The sequence below is a fragment of the Pocillopora verrucosa genome, chromosome 6, assembly GCF_036669915.1.
Source record: "Pocillopora verrucosa isolate sample1 chromosome 6, ASM3666991v2, whole genome shotgun sequence".
Taxonomy (NCBI): Eukaryota; Metazoa; Cnidaria; class Anthozoa; order Scleractinia; family Pocilloporidae; genus Pocillopora; species Pocillopora verrucosa.
This window is the reverse complement of record NC_089317.1, coordinates 10,910,538-10,932,352: the sequence shown is the minus strand read 5'-3', so window position 1 is coordinate 10,932,352 and position 21,815 is coordinate 10,910,538. Positions and strand designations below refer to the sequence as shown.

General features: G+C 39.2%; 1 protein-coding gene and 1 pseudogene across 1 annotated transcript; both read right to left on the bottom strand.

The window, feature by feature from the left end:
• LOC136281656 (proto-oncogene tyrosine-protein kinase receptor Ret-like) overlaps positions 1 to 21,815 on the bottom strand; it is a 62,937-nt pseudogene that overhangs the window by 23,038 nt on the left and 18,084 nt on the right.
• On the bottom strand, positions 9,690 to 19,989 carry LOC136281658 (ephrin type-A receptor 4-like). Its single transcript, XM_066168364.1, has 3 exons — positions 19,879 to 19,989; positions 11,715 to 11,788; positions 9,690 to 10,560 (listed from the first exon to the last, which is right to left on the bottom strand). The coding sequence occupies exons 1-3, from the start codon at positions 19,946 to 19,948 to the stop codon at positions 9,904 to 9,906; spliced, it is 801 nt and encodes a 266-aa protein (XP_066024461.1). The 5' UTR covers positions 19,949 to 19,989; the 3' UTR covers positions 9,690 to 9,903.

The following is a 21,815-nucleotide window of genomic DNA, read 5'->3' as shown; positions in this document are numbered from 1 at the left end:
CAAACGGATCATACATGCGAAGAAAAAAAAAGAACTCCAATTAAAAGAAATGATACGTAACGTGGAGGAAAGAACTTATTTTTCAAAGAAATGGCTTGATAATATTGAACAACATAGAAAACGTTCAGTGTAGTGTTTTTTGTTAAGTTGTAGACACTAAAGATGCCGCGAGTGTATTCATGTCGATGCCGCAAATATAAATTATGCATGATTTCTCAAGAAAAACAAATCGAAGAAACATGAAGGGATTATTATGAAAAGTTACGAAAAGTAGTACGCCTCACCGAAATGGAAGTGGTCACCCAAGGGATTCAAGAATTAACCGTTTACTTAAAGAATTAACAAACACGTCATGAAAACTTTTTTAAAACTTTGTTTTTATTTAAAAATTATTTTAAAAATGTTCGCTTTGAGTGTCAATGTTTTTTTTTGTTTTGTTTTGTTTTGTTTTGTTTTTTTATAAAAGCAACAAGTCCATGTTCTCCAAATCTTGTGCATCCAGTCGCGAATATCCGTAAGGATAAGACTTAAAACCGTGCGAATGATCTAAAACTCGCTTGTCGAACACGAGTTGATACGACTTAGTCTGAGTCTCAGTCTTGATTTTTTTCAAAGTGGGGTTTCTGACAAAGTGGGTCGGGTTGACTACCAGCGTTTTTCTTTGTTCATCTAACGGGTGAAGAACCTCATCCAAAATATTTTGGCGGATGATGTCGTAATTTAGCTGTTTGGCACCACGTACATTCAGCGAGAATCCCTTTACTTTGCACACCACTTTACCATTCTTTGTTTGATACCCATAGTTCTTCGCACCTGCGGAGATGAATTCTACAATAAAGTCGCCATTGTCAAGCTCGTTGGTCATGTCGCCGAGGTAGTCGCCAAGCTCGATTTCTGTCTGCCCCGGTTTCCATGTATATATGACCGAGTCTGTATCGTAATATAAGACTCGGTCACCCAACTTCTCCAACGATTCGTACAATTTAAGGCGGGCCAAACAGGTGGTAAATGCTGCGATGAAAATATTAGTATTGCTCCCTTTGTAGGGATCTTCTTCATAGCGTTTGTACGATACTTCTATTACTTCGGAATTAAGAATACGGATGTCTGTCACCGTGAAGAGAGGGTCGTCAAGCAGATCTAGGAGTTCGTAGGGTTGCGTGCATTGTTTGGTCTTCGATTTATTGTTTTGTTGGCCAAATTTCCCCCAGAAGGAGTTAAGCATGAGTTTAGCCGTGGCTTTTCTTCCGGGGTTCTTGACGATCTTGGTAGGGTCGAGTCGGATACCTTCTTTTTCTTCATAGCAATGAATGTATTTTTCTTTTTGCGTATCGGTCCGCACCCAGTTTGGGTAGCCACCGCTCTCTTGCTTAATTTTTAACCAGGTGTCCACGTACGGCTGGAACAGACCTTTTCGACGCTGCGGGAAGTCCCATACTTCATGAATTCGGACGAGTCGGTATCCTTTTTCGATCGCTTTATTTATCTCTGGGGTACACCAGGTGCCTCGTAACATTCGTTCTTCATCACTGTGTGGGCAGTGATAGTCGCGTTCCAGCATGTGTTCTTTCTGTGTCTCTATTTCTACACACTTACGGCATAACGGGAAGGTCAGCTTGTAGGAGTTTCCAATTTTATGACGGTAAGGTAAGACTGGGTTATACAGGTCAGCGGGTGGGGTGATGTCCACAGTCATCAAGCCAAAGTAACTTCTAGGGTCTTGATTCTCTGGTTCCAAATAGATGTCCGGGTGGCCTACAGGGTACGTACCATACTTGTTTACGTAGGGGTACTCAGAGGTTACGTCGATGTAGCGGATTTCTTCTCTTTCTTCTTCATTTACTTTATGGTACAGGCAGGCGGCGCCCGTTCTACCACCGTAAAAACCTTCTCTTGGGTTCAAAGGAGGGACGATATCCAAATCTTTTAGAAATTCGGTAATGGCTGGTGTTTCTTTCTTCTCTTTCTCCCATTCGCACCCCCAGATTTCCACCACTCGATACCCTTTACCGCGGAGTTTTTGGATTTTCTGACTGGTCTGTTGGCGTAAGGCTTCTACGGTCAACCCATTGGAACAGAACGGAATTTGTTTGCGATTGGTGTAACAGGTACGACAACCATGATAGAGGCACCCGTGAAATTCGAAGACTGTGCGGGTCTGTGCATCGTAACCATCCACGAAGTACGAGGTAGGGCCAACAGGGATACGATACTCTCCTCCGTTACGTACGTGCTGAATTCGACTTCCGGTATTGTATTCTTGCCACATCAACCATTCCAACGATGCTTTGGAGTGATTCATACGGGCACCTCGCCACCCCGATGAAGGTTCTACTGCTATGAGATCTAAGGGTAAATGTTTCCTCCTCCAATAACGGTTACACGCTGCGGCGATCGTAACGCATTTTTCCATAGGATTGAAACCGGCGATGCTTTTAAATTCTTGGATGAATTTGTGACATCCAGCTTTCAGTAACGCAACATCTGAGTGACAGTATGCAAGCAGTTCTTCTTTGAGATCAAATGGGTGTTGTTTGGCTGCTTCTTCTCTATACCACACTTCGAATTCTTCTTTTTTCTTACTCGACATTCCCTCCGGATCATAGTAAGAAACTTCAGGTAACGGACCCACATAACTTCGATTTTCTTGCGTATGAAACTTGTGTGGGAAGAAGCCTTTTTTCAACTCGGTGAGACCAAAGGTGTCGGTAAATGCAGACAGAGCCATGGGAAGAAAAGCCATGGAATCTTTAAATGTGATTTTACCAGCTTCCAGAGAAATCATCTTTGTGCCGTTAGGAATCATCACATCGAATTTTCTTCCTTCTATCACAAGCTGATGCTGTATGAAAATGGAATCATACCCTTTTAAATTATGGAATATGCAGATGACTTCACGCGGTTCTTTGTACTGATCTTCGGTAAGGTTCGTCAAGAATTCCAGAAACTGTTTACTGCAATCGTCGCCATAAAACGTGTAGGAGGTGTTGTTGTCGGAAGTTTGAGCGCAGACGCAAATGGGTAGGTGTGTTCCGTCTTCGCTGATCATGGCTTCATAGTCCGCGTAGACGAAGATGGGTGGTTCTTCGTACACGGATGCCTCGGGGTTTATTTTTAAATGCTTCTTGATTTTGGCTTTCGTTTTCCATTTGGGTGAATCTTCTTGTTCAGGGATGGGTTGAATGTAGCATTTGTGTTCTCTAAGGTCCACGTACTCCTTACAGTTAGAGCATTTTCCAAAGTAACAACGGTGTAGCTGTTGGGGGTCTGGCTGAAATTGTTTGCAACAGTTACCGCATCGTACTAGGGTCATGCAGATGTTTTTTGCGCGGTGTAAGGCGAGGCAGTTCTGACTGTAAAAATGGCGGTTGCAGGCTGAGCAGTGGAGGGTGGGTTCGTGAGGTTTTGTACCACATTCGGTCTGCTTGCATGCTTTACAGCGACGGCCCTCGCATGGGTGGTTGCGGAAGTCGTCATGGTCAAAGCCTTTGTTGCACGTGTCACAAAAATACGATCTTTCCAGGAATCCGAGGTAAGACGTACATCCATGGTAATGACCCATATCGCTTTCGTACTCTGGTTGATACAGGAGGCGGATGATGTACTTTGGCGATTCCACGTTTCCTTGAAACGTAATGCAATATGGATAGCATGTGGTCATGACTTTCAACTGATGGTCGGGCGCCAGGTACTGTTGAAACGTTTCTAATTCGGCACGCCCACAAGGGCCTTCGGGCACACCAGCTTGCTTGTGAAGGAATTTGGCGCATCGGGTGAGCACATTCGGATTATTTCCAAGATTCTTATAGTAACGCTTTCCCTCTACACCATCGTCTTTATGCAAGTGGGCTTTTGTTAGACAAATGGCTCTTGCAAGGCAAAGGTTGTCTTCTGAATTTTTAATCGGTAACACACATTGTTTGTTGTGGAGAACATCTTCAATATTATGTCTTCCCTTTGTTAATTTAGATTTACCACCTTCCTTTGGTTTTGGCACGATGGTGAGGTCGACGGCGAACTTATCCTCAGGGCTGAAAGATTCATTCGAGTTAAGTTGATTGGCCAGTTGGTTCATATATGCACCAAATCGCTCTTCGCCATTTCCATTCATGATTTCACCGACAGTAAAGCGTTGTGTTTGTACATGGTGGTCAAATTTCTCGGCTTTAAAGTTTAAAAACACTTCATCTGTATCTTTCAATGTTTTGTTTTGCCACTGGTCGGTAACTTTTTTGCGATGGAGTGTTTCTTTCATCGATCTAAGAAATAAAAAAGGTCCTTAAGGATCTAGCAGTTTTTTCTCTTTCATTTTTAATTTCTAAGACAAGTTTTGATATTGCTAGGTCAGCTTCTCCGTATATCGAAGACACATGATGATTTTTATCTATGTCTGTTTCATAGTGCTCGTAGCAATTACTTAACGACAGAAACTAAATCATGATCATCTTACCTGACTAAAGCCTCCGTGACTTCTTTTCCCACATTATCGTTCTTTGTTGGGTTACGCCTCTGTTTTAATGTGGCGCGATATCTTTGTTGATTCGCCGATGATTTCTTCCACCGCTTGGGGAGACCAAATTTTTGAAAATCAAATTCAAACAAGGGCATACCACCACCAATTTGCTCAGGGTGTTCATCCAAACCAATGTCGAGGGCATCTAATTGTTGTTGATCCAATTCACGACCAAATTGAACCATTTGCGAGTCTGTCACATCGTTGCCATATTGATTTTCAAAGACTTCGCCAATTTCGTTTAATAAGTCATCCGAAATACCATCATCCCCATATTCCACTTCGTCAAACTTTCGTTTCGCCATCGCTCGATCCCTCAATTCAATCTACAACTTTACACTTTACTACTTCTTCATCTACATCTGCAGCCTTTGAGATGATGGCACAAGCTTTGTAGTAGTTTTTTTATGAAATTTGAATTTCAAAATTTTCAGGCTGTATACAACGACTCTGATTGGCGACGATTTCCTTAGGGGATTGGGCAGCCTCAGGCAGCTTCAAATTTGTTTAATTGTTCTCCCTAAGGGGCTCTGTTTTATTCGAAAACGTAGTTGAAACGCTTTCCACTTTTCAACTTGCGTTTAAAGCAGAAGCGTCAACTGAAATTTCAATTTCAAATTTTTCAGGCTGTATACAACGACTCTGATTGGCGACGATTTCCTTAGGGGATTGGGCAGCCTCAGGCAGCTTCAAATTTGTTTAATTGTTTTCTCTAAGGGGCTCTGTTTTATTCGAAAACGTAGTTGAAACGCTTTCCACTTTTCAACTTGCGTTAAAAGCAGAAGCGTCAACTGTTGGTTCAAGGTTTTGACTACGATTTGACTACTTTATCAGTAAGAAGAAGTTTTGACGTGTGTGTGTGATCTTCTACGTGAACTACAAGTGTGACACAAGGTAAGTTTGTGATTGCGATTCGTTTTTTATTTGCTAGATTTGCTTTTTTAACATTTTACTTCGCTTTTCTCTTTTAGATGCCTCCTGTTAGAAGATCACGACGATTAAGACGTCAGGATGTCGAAGAAGACGGAGCGCCCTACGATTGCTTCATCTGTTTGACTTCAATTACTGTAAACATGTATAATGCTACAGCGACACCATGCTGTACAAGACGAGTTCACCGTGCATGTTACCAGCAACATGTCCATACATCGGCTGCATGTGGACACTGCCGACGACCATTTGCTGCCCAAGCCGCCATCGATCCAATAAGAAATCCACCGATAAACGAGGATTTGGCAAGGAGAGAAGCACAAAGACAACAGGCCATCCAAGATTTGGAAGCATTGCTTCAACCTGGAGCGCTCGAAGCCAGGATTCAACAGGTTTGTGTATTTTATTTTACGAATCGTTGTTTGCGTGAACATTTCAAAAAAAAAATTTAAAAAAACTAAGACAACCTTTTTTCTATTCATCTTTAGATGCATGACGTATTTGAAGCATCGTATTTTATCGTCGATCATGAGTTTATGAGCAATTATTTACTTCGTCTGATCACCGATATGCGGAATATTCTTACTAGACTGGATGTGGAACATGATTTGATTCGAATTGAAATTTATAAACCTCCAGATTTTAACACGTATTTTGAACGCTATATCGATGAAATCGTTCCAGCTCATATACGCAGATTGTTTTTGACTCAACACTTTCCTTTCGCTGAGTTTTTAGTAGCTTTTTTTCATCACATTAGAAGAGTACTATACCAATTTTTTAGGTTTCAATTGCGTTTCCCTGCGCATTCAAATCGTGATTCTATTCGTTATTGCCACTATATGTTTCGTGAACGTTTTAGATAACCTTTTTTTTTTTTGCTCTTTAAATTTTATTGACATTTAGGAGAGTCTGAATTTTATATGAGAGCTCATTTTTCTTTTTATTACGACATTTTACACAATAGCAATTCAATTAGACTTTTTTTAATGATTTCAGATTCCTCCACATGATTACCTGTCAACTTTATGTTTGCTCTATGTGACTGATCAAGAAACAAATTTCATTCGAAATTCTTTAAGAGCTCTTTTTCAAGCTCTAAGAATTATAATAAATAGACTGGAATATTATGTGATTCATGTGCAATTTTGTATGGAATTTCAAAATAGTTTTTTTCAAGCGCATCACTTATTTCCCGATACATTTTATTATCAATTACTTTTTGATGTTCTTTTAGAAAATACTGTAATAAGTGATATGTTAGGAATACATGCGGGTATCTACGAAACAAGAAGATTAAACCGATCTTATTGTCATAGCAATTTATTTATGCGAGTACGTTTATTTTCTATTTTATAGATACCTCAAGAATCAATCTGTAGACTTTTAGTTAGATTTCCGATTATAAAGACTACCACACACTATTTAATTCGTTCTTTACGTAGACATTTTCAACGATCTCTTCCCAGATGTTATTTTTCAATACAAGCATGTTTTATGAGAAATTTTTACCTCAGGTTACAATTAGTTGCTGAAGAACGACACGGTTTTTATACGCCAAGACAATTATGGAATCATTATTTACATTTGTATATCTTACCTAATTCCGTGTTACCGTTTGTTGAAATACTACCTGGTAGTAATCGCATACCCATGGAATTACTGCAAAATTACTTTTATGGTCAACTTTTTCATATTCGTTTATATGGGGTTTCTCTTTCGTAGATACATCAAAACTATGTGGATACAGATGCCCTCTATTGGTTTTTCAGCAATTTAAAATTTGAATTATCAGTCATGGAAAACTTTAATTTAGCTGTTTATTTTCAAGATGTTGATTTTTTAAATTGTGTTCTTTCACTGTATAACATAAACCAATTCATACATTGTTTTTATGATATCCAAGAAAGAGAGCTCCATAGGTACGAGTGGTTGGCTACGACTTGGTCAAGTAATGACTATGAAATTAAATTTTTTACATTTTTAGAATGAATTCCCTTTGGATGATTTCCCTCTGGAGGATCTCGACGAGTTTTTTTTCACACTATGGTGTCTTTTAGATATGGAAGATGATGAAATTGTTGTACTTTTTAACCAATTTCACTTTTTTATGGTTGTGAATCAGATTTGTAATGTCACACCAGTCATAAGTTGGGGTTTTGTAGATTATGAGGAAGATGTAGCAGCACCCCTTATAGAAGATTATCTTTGGTTAACTACTAATTACAATTCAAACAATTATAATATTACACATTTTTATTCAACACCCGTAGCGTACTTTTTGTAATTAATAAACTTTTACATGGTTTTACATTTTGTCTCTCTATCTGTAATCTATTTCGTGGTAAGCAGAATGGAAACCATCTGCGACTTCTTTATCCCAGTTGGTATAGTAGATACATCTCTGATTTCCATAGGGGTGGTAAATGTATCGTAAGGCATCGCGAAATATAATGTCATGATGTCTTTCCCTTAGTTTTAATTCCTGTATTTCCAGATCTTTTTCCTTACAAGAATGAACATGTTTCGATGCTTGCTGACGAATCTTGCGTTTTAGATTGGAAATTTTCTTTTGAGCCTTGGATCCTCCCATCCCGGAATTGGATGTAACAACACACTTGCGCGGCCTTTTTTCTTGCTCTGGTCAATATCGAAGTTGTACTCGAGTTGGGGAGCAGAGATAACTACGATAGATAATTTCTCTAGGACTCTCGAGAGCTCTGTCACAATCCGTGATAATGGAGACTGGCTGAATCTCTAAGAATACCTCGGTTTTTATGGCGTAAGCGATACCATTTTAAAGAGTGCTTAAATTCTGTCATAGCCTCGATGTCAGTAACCAACCAAGTAATACATTGGATGTAAGATGATCCACCCACGTGAAACGCGTTGTAAGCAGACACGTGTTTTGCATGTACGCGTAAAATCGAAGGGATAATGAAAAACAGACATGTTTATGACTCCTTCTACTTACAACGACGTCACTTTAAATAATAAATCCTAACCCCTAGAGATTCGGACAGCCTTAAGCAATACTAGACAACTCTTGAGCAAGTCCTAGACAAGTTTAGACAACATCTCTCTTGGGATTTAGCTTGGGTGGGCAAGTCTGGGCAGATGAGGTCACACGTAACATTTTGTGACGTCTTACACCACATAAGTACCAGCCATAGGACATTTCGTGACATTCATACCACATAGGGACTGGCTCTAAAGCATTGCGCATGCGTACATTTTTAATCAGAAGAGTGCACATGCGCATCACACAAATAGGTATCCCACATGGATGAATTTTACGCTACCGTTCCATATATATATCAAACCGACCTTGATTTGGAATAACAAAGACGGCCGATCTGGACACTCGTTCATTAATTAATCAATTTTTACCCTCGTGTACCTACACGTCATGAATATAATTATTTAATAACCCTAGCACGTGTACCCACATGGCATGAATAAATTATTACTCAAACTCGGACCCAGGCCGCGCGGGAATTGCTAGTCAGACGCGCTATACTACTTCCACATGCCTTTCCTTCACAACCAAGAGAATATCAACTGATATTTTCCTTTTTAGAAAACATTAAAGTAATGACCCTCTAACTTGCTTTACAAGGCAAAAAATTCCTTCCATGCACATGACTATTGTCATTGACAGAATCTGAGACACATTTTGATAACCTTGGCACTAGTCATCACCGGAGGCTTGGTTACCCAGAAAACTCTTTTTGTCTTCACTCCTTATGACTCTCATAATGACTATCATTCAGGTTTTTGAACAACATGCGTCCGTAAATTTAATATAACCCCTAACCTGGGGCTATCAGACCTAAATACGAAGACCCGAAAACGAAGACCCGAAAATCAATACCCCGTATTTTTGCAAAATCAAAAAAGGAAATGAAGAATAGACCAATAAAAATTGACAAATGGAGGGAGGGGGGGGGAAGGGGCAGGATTTATATATTATTGATCAGGATTTATTAAGTTTTGCATTTTCTTAGTAGCCCAGTCGAAATTCAACTTATCTCCCTGCACAGTTGCACTGCTCCTAAGAGTAAATCAGTCCGGTGCTGATTTGTGATCAGAGATTTTGAATGTAACGGAGCCAATAGATTAATATATCCATCTGCGAAAAAACCAAGACAAAGCAAAAAGAAACGGTACTTTGCAAAATGGTACTTTGCAAAAAGGGGTTCTTTGTCCTTGGGTCTTCGTTTTCGGTTCCTATGTCCTTGACTATTTATTTATCCACGTCCACCGATTGAATTTATACGAACATGTGAAGTATGACCAAACAGTCCATTTTCATGTAAGTTATGCATCGAAGCTTCTATAAGCTTTTTATCAAACGATGAACAAATGTTGTGGTCATTTAGATGTTTAACCATTTGAATGATTAAATATCTGTTTTGGACCCAACGCTTCGGAGGCAAATCCAGGTTTTAAGTGCAGCACTAACCTTTGCAGTTGAAAGATCCATTTGTCAACTCATAACCATAATTGCAAAGGCAGGTCGAGTTATCTGTAATGTTCCACTCCCCATTACTAAGGCACACGCCAAATAACTTTTTGTTGTTTTTCGTAATCGAGTTAGGATCTGTACATTTTCCTTCTTGTTTGGTTAAATTGCTTTCATTTGCTGGGGCAACTGTTCTTGAAAATCTAACCATTTTGGAAGCGACCGTTTTAGAGCAGAAATGATATCTCACAACAAACTTTCTTATTGTCAAGCAGGCTCCTTGGTCTAGTAATGCTAAATAAATTCCCTTTGCTTTTGTCAATATTGACCCATAAAATATTTCTCTGGTGCGCTTCCCAGGTGCAGGTAGAGTTTTGGGAGTTATAACAGTTTCTTTGTGGAAATTTAGTCGTCTTGGGTCTGAATGAAACTCGTAATCAGTATGATAAGAATACAGAGAGAAGTTCGTTCTGCAGAATGGCCCCACGTTAGCTATGGAGCAGTTATAGAGGATATAGGTCACTTCAATGTCGAGTCGTGTAGCATTCTTGATGTTAATGAACTCTGTCATTAACCAGTTTTTTGGTTCCTCAATCGTGCCATAAATATCACAGACTGTGTAGAAAGGCGCTTGAGTTGAAGGATGACTCCACTGTAAGAGAATAAAAATCCAATTATTGGTCAATCGTGAAAGAGTAAAGTATTCACTTCAAAAGTGGCGGTCTGTAAGTACACTATACTGGAAATTTCTGCACATGTGCCACACAAGTATGGAGCATTATCAGATGGGCTGATACTTTAACTGTGTTCAACATGAATCAATAATTCTATAATAATAAAATATAATTATCAAATTACATATTATAATAAACTCCAAATGGCATTATTTTACAGCGTGCGTGCTTTTTCATGCGATATTTACCAAAAACTTGACTGTTTCATACATTTAGGCTTTGATCTCTTTGGAATGATGAATACTTCTGATTGTCACTGACTTATAATTGGCTCTCCGTTATTGAAATGCCAAGTAAGGTCATGGGAAGTCCTAGTTTATTGGAGGATGGGAAGAAGGATACTGAAATTGTGCAAGATGAAGAGGGAAAAAACATTAGTTATCTAATTTATATAACTAATGTTTAAAAATAAGTTTAATCAAGTTCATCCTAAAAAATTAGTTCAAGTGTTAGTTTTTTGAAAAATTGACATAACAGATCTGAAAAGGAAATCGAGTGTTTAGATGAGAGTATGAAAACATGAAAAAGGTTCTCTATTGCTCTTATAAAATATCTCTTTCCAATAACATGACAAATAAAGGAAAAAGTTGCTCCTTTGCTTCTTGATTGATATGATTTTAGGTCCTAAGGTAAGTCAAAACTCTCTCATTCTAGGTGACTATTTTTTCTTCAGCTTCATATTTTTGCATATAAGATGTGTCTCATCTCAACTAAAAATACAGTACATGCCTGGACCAAATCCATGGGAAATTATCCTTGGTTTTAGTAACGTAGAGGCTTGAGAAACAAACGTTTTAGACCACATACTGAACATCACCTGTGCATTTTCTGGTTTCTCTAGGCTCATATTTTCTCTCACAAAACCTTCCTGCTCACATTTATTTGGATTTCAACCGCCCATTGCTTGCTTCATTTTCCAATTTTTTTTTAACCTCTACCTTGATTTCCTTGGTAAGCGGGGATTACTATTACAAAATATGCATAGATGTACTTGATAGCGACAAAGGTAATGTTTAATAATACACGTAAGAATGGTTTTTACGACATGGCCTATCAAAATCAAGTAACTCACCCCTGCTCCTCCACTACTTTCTTTAAAAATAGTCCAGTACCAAAGATCTGATCCTGGTTCCTCAATAAGAGTCTCTGCAAAGGAATGTCATAAACTTTTTTATGACAAAGTTCTGGTATAACGCCCACTATCATTGGTTGGAAGAGTTTGTTTTATCAGAGAACAAAACACGGAGCTGAGCCAAGGCTGTCGCGCCATCTGCCTATTTGTACAATTTCCGCCCATCGGCTCGGACTTCGCTGTAGCTTTTTGGTTTAACTGAAAGTAAATTTCGGAACAAGGGAGCCGGCAAGTAGCCATAAAAGAACCAAACAAAGGTTTGTAAACATGCCAAGCGCAGTAATTAACATCATCATAGCGCGAACAGAGGTGAAAATCACCAAAGAAAAAACTTAATGGACTGTCAGAGTTATTAAAGGTTTAAAGCTCAGTTAGATTGTAAGATTACGCACGGTAATAAAAACTCAAACACAATTAACACTCGTATAGTATAAATAGTTTCGTGTTCAAAAACAAAACAGAACCAAAAAAGGAATGATGAAAAATACAACCAAACTTAAATAGCTGTTAAAATTTATTCCAATCATAACGGTGTCAGAGCGACTGCCACCGTGCTGTGGTCTATCACGCTCATAAAGGCAATCTCAGGTGACATCACAAGGAAGCAAGCCTCAGAAATTACACAGGCCGCACTTTGAGTGAACAACTAAGAGCTTTCTCGGATATCCCTTCGATGCCTTTAGTGGCAGGCCTTCTCAGTCACAGCAGCCGAGTTTTAAAGCGCTGTCACCTCACACAATCTTCGTGTTCCTGTGTGATTTGGCTGTCATTTAGTCAGAAAACAAACTCTTTGAGCCGTTTGTTTTTTTTAATTATGATGTGAAAAAAATTGTCTTTTCTTGACCCACAAATTGGCCTGATTTCACAGAACATTTTACTTTCAGATTCTGCATTAAGATTAAAAAGCTTCAGGCAAAAGTGTTAAATTCGACCTGCCGAAATTTTTGAGTTTGTAAACTATCAGTCCGGGATGGTTATCAGATTTGATAACCACGTGAGGTCACAACATGGCAACTATAATGCTAATAATAATAATACACTTATTTATATAGCGCAAATTCAACATACCTTTTTAAAATGCGCTTGACAATCTTAAACTATCAAAAAACAAATAAATACAAAACTGTGCTAAGCTAAAAATTATAAAATAGTTAGTAAAAGTTGTAAAATGTAAAATACTATTTCATAGATGCGATCCTAGAAAGATGAGTCTTGAGCTTTTACTTGGAAGTACTAAGACTCTGCTCCTCTCTTATCTCTATTGGCAAAGAGTTCCAGAGGCGAGGGGTAGCAACAGCAAACGCACGGTCACCATGAGTTGGCAAGGTTCTTATAGCTAATGGTGTTAGTAGGATTGTGTTATTAGATCATAGTCCATATTTGGAGTTCTGTTTAAGAGAGACTAAATTCTTGATATATTCTGCTGCTGTTCCATAGATAGACCTATAGGTTACAGGGATTACCTTAAAGTTAATTCTATGCTTAATATTTAACCAATGAAGTTCCGTTAACAATGGGGTAATGTCACAACATCTGGGCGCTCTAAATACCAGTCTTGCGGCAGCATTTTGAACGCGTTGCATTTTAGATATAAGGCAATTACGTAATCCATACAGAAGAGAATTATGATAGTCGAGGCGGCTCTTAACGAACGCATGTATCAAATTCTCCGAGATTTCTTGAGTTAAGAATTTTCTCATTTTCTGCTGATATTATAGAGGTAGAAGAAACCTGCTTTGCAAGTTTTTGTTATATGCGTGCTGATTGTAAAGTTGGCATCAAACCACGCACCCAAGTTTCTAATTGCCTCTGTACTGGGGGATATACAAGACTCTCCTACAGCCAAGTTGTCAATATCCACCTTCTCCAACTTCACTTGAGTGCTAATAAGAACAACCTCAGACTTATCTTCGTTGATCCTGAGCCTATATTTGATCATCCACTCCCGTACATCACGTATACAAGCCTCCATCGTACCAACAGCCGAATCTTGAGTGGCACGATCACCCGGTCGAAAAGCAAGATGAAGCTGGGTGTCGTCGGCATAGCAATGCACTGTGGGTAAGTGTTGACTGACAATGTCGCACAATTGACTCCTGCAGATGGAAAACAATAATGGACCGAGGCAGGAACCTTGCGGTACACCAAAGCCGATGTCAAACTTGCCGAAAGTTGCACCGTCTATTACAACCTGTTGGAGTCTACCCGACAGATACGAGCGAACCCACTCCACTGCAGTTCTACAAAATACAAACTTATCCTCAAGACCCCGAAGCAATACCGTATGTTCGATCGTATCAAATGCAGAGCTCAAGTCAGGGGAAGACCAATAACGTTACATGTTCTTTGTTCATTTTAAGTAAGATGTCATTATGAACACGAAGTAACGTCGTCTCCGTGCTGTGGAACCGCTGATAAGCCGATCGCAGCTCAGGGAAAGCCTGCATGCCATAACATGAGAAACTGCTTGTTGGGCAACTGCTTTCTCTGCAAGCTTTGACTAGAATTGAAGGTTACTTAAAGGTTGATTATTCTTCTGATCAAGTTCCAGATTAGATTTATTAAGCTTGGGCTTGACTAGCGCCCCTTTCCACGCATCAGGGAAATGGCCCTGCTCGAGGGAGAGATTTACACTGGACGATATAGCGGGTGACAGTTCATCCAAACACTCCCAAACAACACTGATAGGAAGAGAATTAATTGCACACGACTTTGTGGGTGCACTCGCAATAAGCTTCCTCACTGACTCAACTCCTGCAAATGAAGGATCTAGCTCACGATGAATGTTCCTGATCTTTCGAAGAAAAAAATGACCGAATTCATTAGCTCGTTAAGGCGGATAGAGTTCGTCACCAGATCCCCCAAAGAGACGGTTGACTGCATTAAAAAGACTTCGCTGGTCAGTACTATTCTCATGATTAATGAAGTTCGCGTAATAATCTCTCCTTGCCCGTTCAATTACATGATTTACATGATTTTCGCTCTAGTAAATGTCCATCTATCTAATTCAAGGCCACTGGCTCTCCAGATGCACTCACATTTGCGGCCGTCTCTCTTTGCTGCCTTGATGGTATCATTAAACCAGGGTTCGCGTGGCCGCACGGTAATGGTTTTCATGACAATAGGAGCGTACTTATCCAAGAGACCAGAAAAAATGGAATTATAGCAGGAAACAAGATCGTCCAGTTCCCGTGGTGCCTCGCAACACAATAAGTCAGATTGCTGTATACCTTTCCTGAAAACATTGATATCAATAGCTTTTACTTTCCTGTATGATACTTCCTTTACTGAAAACGCAGGCTTACGCAGCACCAGGTTACACAGCACTCTATAGTGGTCAGACAGGTAACAGTCTGAAATCGGTGCAGTTTCCACTAAAATAATGGCCTCCCTGGAAAATTTATGCTTTTCAGAGAAGTACTTTAGTAGGTTTTTATAGACATGAAATGTAAATGAACTAAATTGGGTCAACACGGCGCCGTGCTCGACTCTTCTCAATCAAGACTAGTACAGAAGAAGGACCGTCTGTTAAAATTTTTATGGCGATCATCATCACATAACGCCAAGCGTGAATAAAAAGCACGGCAAAGTTCTGTGCAAAGCCTATGCATCAATTTTATGTAATAAAATATTGTATCCTTCCTAAAATTAGTTTATCAGAATAAGAATGAGTTACCAAGCACAAGTATGGCTTTGTACAACGATAGTTTCAAGGTTTAGGAAAGTTTCTTCCCCTGTAAATATTTCCCAAATCTGCTGGCCTCCTAAAATCCTCAGACCTTTGCCCTGACAGCCCAACCTCATCCAAACTTTGGCAACTGGGGCGATTAGCAAATGAATGACACATACAACCGAGCCTATTTCCACATACACACCCCTCAATCTTGTTACCTTATTCTGGATTTCCAATTCCCTGACTAGTTATTTCGTAATGGTGTCTACAAGTTTTGGAAAATGGTTGGGTTGAAATATATTGCAAGTATTTGCCAGTAGACGGTCAAATTAGAACTTTTTACAGATCAATAAAATTTGTTGTTGTGTTTCATGTTAATATGTTGCCACAACTCCACCTTCCATAAAAATCGTTTGTTTGGAAACATAAGAGAATACCATCTAAAACTTTTCAACCTCATTAGTATGGCCAATAACAACATCAACTCAACTTTAAAACTAGAGAAAAAAACCTGATCGATGTTCTTAATTGATTTCTGTAATGTACAAATGAAATCCTGGTATTATTTCTAGGTTTCTACAAATATCTTCATGAACAATCCTAAGTCTCTCTTCATCATCAAGTTTAATTATGATATTCTAGTTCTAGCTTGTCTTCCTTTAAATCAAACGTTTGCTGCGCAAGAAACATGATAGAAAAATTTCGTATTTCAATTGTTAGAGTTGTGAAGATCATGGATAGTTGGTTTAAAGACACTGACATCATATCGAGTTCCAGCAGAGGTTATCAAATTAAATAACAGAAAACATCTCAAAGAGAAGTAGTGTATTTCCAGCCAGAGGACAATCATAAAACAGCTTTAAACACGAGTTAAAGAGATTTTTTTATTAATAGTCGACGCTTATCAAAGGAGGTTGAAACGCTAGGGAAAACAATGGAGCAAGCAGTCATACCTGACAACTTCAAGAGAAGATATAAGAGAAGCCCATACGATTGTGTGTGTTGTTCTACTAAATCACTGTTCTCATCGATTGGGGATGTCTTAAGTCGAAGTCGTTTACCTTCTCCTTTAATTTTGGCTCATTTTCCCAATCGAAATTATCAGTCACGCTCAATAAAATGCAATTGAAAAGTCATCGAATTGGAGGACCTCGAAAACCTGTAGCCTGCTAAGAAGTATTTTGGGAGAGGGGACGGACTTAGTCTGTCTGGATCTGTGACTTATCTCTTTATCCTACTTGCAAAAAGGTTTAGTTGCTCTCTCTTTTGTTGTTGTGTGTATTTGTTTGTGTGCGTTGTATGGATTGTTTATACTTTAGTGAGTTTTTGTATCTTTTCTATCGAATAATATGTATACGGGTAGTTTGTCCAAATTTGACGTCTTATATCATTGAACGTTCGGGGAATCAGATTTCAAATCAAGAGGAGGTGTATTTTTTTCATACCTAAGAGATCATAAAGCAAACATTTATTTTTTACAAGAAACATATTCAGAACGAGCCGATGATGATGCTACTTTATTCAATGCGGACATAGAATCTTTAGAAATGGCCTCGAAAATTGTTGGGGATTTCGGAGGAATTGCTGGTCTGTCCCTAAATGTAAAGAAAACGGCGCTTGGGTTGGGGAAATGGGAAAGTAATAGAAATAAGCCTCTGGATTTAAAATGGTTCCACAGCCCTGTTAAGATATTTGGGGATATATTTTTCGTACAATATTAAGGAGAATAACGAGCTCAACTTCGACAAAAAGATCCAAAAGTTGCAAACTAAGCTGGATATGTGGACTTCACGGGATTTGACGATATTTGGAAGAGCCATGTTAACATGGAGGTGGGGGACCCCAGGTAGGTGAGGTAACCCACCTAGGTGGGGTAACACGCCTGTCCATATAATTTCTCATTTTATTTTGATCACGTTTACATGATAGGTGGGGTGACCCGCCTAAGCAGGTTGCCCGGTCTACCAGGTAGGGTAACCCTGTCAGCCGAGGTGACAATTTGCCATGTAAACGTCTCAAGGTGTGGTAACCCGCCTGGCCGGGGTTGCGTTCATAGCAAAAAGCTCAAAAGCGAAACATGTATGTTTTAAAACTTTGTACAGTTTCTAGCCGTCTCATGGCAAAAATCGCCAGAAACCGCAACAGACACACAAGGAATGTAAAATGTTCACATTTCGGAATATTTAGCGTTGTAAATCGACCATATTTGGTTTCCCAAACTATTCCGTATAACGTATTAAGTCAACGGTTTCTCGCGAAGCCAAACACCGCGTAACACAACGCGTGACGCTTTCATGAATAAATACATATGTGTCCGAGAATTAATCTTTCGTTTTTTTCCGAGATGTGAGTTTGGGACGCCTCTGCTCAAACTCCTTAATTGCAAGCGCGACAGCAACCGCAAGAAACCTCACCCCAGCACCCCGGGGTTGTAAGATTGCACGTGAACCCGTTCTATTTTACGACCACGGCTAGGCGGGATTCCTCGCCTACCTGGGGTTCCCCACCTCCATGTAAACAAGTCCTAAAACTTTGGGTATCTCGCAACTTATCTACTCGGCCTCTAATCTGGATGTTCCCATGGGAATTGTGGAAATTGGAAGAACAAAATCTTTCAAGTTCCTCTGGAAAAGCAAAAAAAATAAGATAAAAAGATCAGGCCTTTACCTAGATTTAGACAACGGTGGCATACGCATGACCGATTTTGATGTTATGTTAAAAGCCCTAAAACTCAACTGGATCCCGGGACTGTTATGGATTTCGGACAATAATGATTGGTGTATTATTCCAAAGCATTATTTCAGAAGTAAGGGAGGGTTAAACTTTCTACTAAGGTGCAACTACGACACTAATTACTTTAATGATATCCCACTCATCTGTAAGAAGATACTAGAATTCTTCAACGAATTAAAAACTCTTTACTCGTACAATCAAAAGCAGGAGTTAATGTTGTTTAATAACAAAGATATATTGGTTAACTATTCAGATTTGGTATCAAGGCGGACGATGAATGTGTATACTACGGAAATAGAGATTCAATTAGGCACTCTTTTATCGAATGTATGTTTACCAGAATGTTTACCCAAAAGGTCTTGAACTGGTTCGACTAAGTGAATGCGTGCCAAATCTCTCCTACCACAGAGGAGACCTTGTTCGGTATTACTGCAAGCTCCCACGACACAACAATAATACGGAAATTCAACTACACCGCCTTAATTATGCGCCATTACATTTATTCAGCCAAGTTAAATAGCTTGGCCATCTCCTTTCAGGATTTTATCAGTAAGCTACTCATTAATCTAATAATCTTGAAAATTTGTCTTAATTATATGTTTTATTGAGAAGCACTCCTGCCTCCTCAAAGTCAATATACCGTATAATGTATTATAAGTAACTGTATATTCAGGAAGTAATGTAAGTAGAGTATTTTATTATTAGTAGTGTAAGTAGTCCGTATTGCAAGTAATTATATTTTTTGTAACTAACCATAGTTAATACTGTATTGCTAGCATGAGTAACCTACATTGTAAGTATCGTTAATATTGTTCTGTAAGAAGTGTAGCGTAATGCGTCTTGCACTGTAAGTAATGTTTTGTAGAATTGTGTTTTGTAATAAAAGCAAAGATTTCAAAACAAAAATTCAAAAAACTAATAATTGCAACCGATACCGACATTATATACTGCATGTGACTAAAAGAGCTCCGCTTTTAGGCTTGGCTAAATCTTCATATTACGTGACCGAAGCTGTATTTCAGTTTGATATTAATCACTTGGACGAAATCCAGTTGAAGTTGTTTTGAAGCGAAATACATAACAGCCCAAAAATATGTGGTCTGTATCCAGACATATGAAACATAAGAAGTAGAGGAAGTTGATGCTGCCTCAAAAATAGGTCATTTACGTTGGTCCTTCGATCTCATTAAGCTCCAGATTCGCATCATATTTAAATTCCCCTAATTAACGTTGAAAAAAGGTGGAAGTATCAATTGAAACGCCTTTCTTAAAGATCGAGTTTTTAGTCAAAGCCCATCGTCTAAAGTGCACAACAGTTATAGCATCGATTCATGAAAGGCTCTCTACCCTAGCCTTCCAGTGATAAACGGAGAGAAGTAATGCAACCCAACCGCTTCAATAACATTCTACTTCTCTCATTTAACACGGGTAGCTTACTTAACGCGCTTGGCTAAAGTCGCACAAAGTCCAGCATTTACCGAAGCCAAGTAGCAATTAATTGTGGTAACACCCCGTGGGAGCACAATCACGAAAAAATGCATAACATGTTTTTTATAAATTTTGTTTGGCTCGGCAGTTTGAGTGGCTTTCAGTCGTATAGCGCGGCAGCACTTGTCGTACTTAACTGCTTGCTGAACTTAATTAAAAGGTTAATTCTCGAACTGAAACACCCTTCAGTCGTCTGATGCGAACTCTTACCTGCTTCTCCTGAAACTTGGCGCAAAATAGCGATTAGCCAAAGAACTAAAGTAGCACGGAATAAATTCATTATTAAGGATTTATCCGATAACTGGTCACATGAGACACACACTCAACTCTTTCTACACGGCTGTTTCAAAACGCCCGTCAGTGGAAATTTAGTTCGCGCATGTCAGATTGACATTTTCAATTTGAAACCGCTGAAAATATACGCTTAACGGCTCGACAAGAAAGAGCCCACTGATAACTAGGTCGCAAAAAGTATATGCGCAAAGCCCGAGGAAATAGCTAACTTATGTGCAGACATTGTGTTTTGCTTCCCTGGTTAATGTTCTCCTAGAAAAGATTGCATTTGCGGGATAGTTAACTATACGACGGCTTAATGGCATCTTGTTTTGACGCAAGATGACTTATCGTCTTTTTGAGGTCTTCTCATTTTCAGGCAAGATTCTGATTGAATTTTTCTTTCAATAAAGGAACGACTCTGGCTTTACGTCTCACCTTTGCCGTTAGTTTCTAAACCTTAACGTTTTAATCCGAATTGTTTTGCGCGGTGTAGTCTGCGATTACACTTCATCACCGAAATAGTAAATATGGCGTCCATCTCCTCTTTGACCTCGAACTAATGCCCATGAACTACGCGGATTTATCCTCTTAATGCAATCATGCTTACCCATGGGCTAAACAAAGAATACACGATGTATGACAAAGTGCTAAAATGTCCATGGCCTTCTGTTATGTGCAAGAAAGGTGCACTAAGTGCGTGTGATTTCCTTCCCGAAAAGTGTACATCATCGATCTCTCACGGGAAGCTACAGGAAATAGTGAAAGCAGGGACAAGACGTTTCTTTCGGTCAACATTTCAGTCACGATCAGGGATAATATACCCTCCAATTACATGTTACTATTTGTGCTTTGATCTGGTAGTTAAATCGTTGTTCTTGGCCATGATCAACATGGTTTATTGCAAATATTCCCTCCCCCTTCAAATGGAACGAACTACACGCAATAACACAAAAATTCAAATATTCCCGCACCCCTTCCTGAAAGAAGGTACAAACCCTAAGGGTATACCCTTCTGAAGAAATAAAAGGTCGGAAAAAGGAACTTCGGAACATATCTTGAGTCAATTTAGAACTGCTTTGCTTAGTCCAAGTTTAGTTTAGAACTCGTTTCAATTATTACATTCAGATGGCTAATTTTGGTCTCTCTGAACATCAACAAATATTGGAAAACTTTGCCGAATTTGTGGAGAGCGATTAAAGACCTGAAGGCAAAAGATAAGTGTGAGAACAGCTTTCTTTGCGATGATAAGATGGAGATTATTTTCACAGCCTTTGACGTCAAAGTTCGTAAAGATGACCTTGGCATGCGCCCTCTCAAGTTCTGCCACAAGTGCTACAAGCTTGCTTTAAGAGGAGGCACACGCCTTGCTTGCAATGTGTAGCCTCCACACAAACGCACTGGCAACTGTAAGATCTGCAGTTTCTTTAAAGATCAAAATAGACCTGATGGGAAGAAGATTAAACCTGGAATAAAACCAAGAGAGGACTCGGCAGACCCAAGGAACAAGTGGAAATGTTGAAGGAATGTCTGGCACTTTAAGCTTCCAACCTGATCCAGCCACACTCTCATTCTCTGAGGAGGTAAGGAATCTACAAAGCTTTAGAGGATCAGAACCTCTTTATCCAGAACAGTTTGGTGAAAACAAGCATGAGTATATGTGCCCAATTTGAAAAGAGGTACTTGATCAACCAGTTCAGACAAAATGCTGAACTCCACACATATTTTGTGCTAGTTGTTGGTCACTTTATTTTAATATGTGTAGATCCCTTTGCCCGGTGTGCTGAACTGTCACTGTAAATCCTAACAAGTTCATTGAGCCAGCCCCTTTTGTTCTTCGCACTATACTTTCAGAGTTAGATTTTCAATGTCCT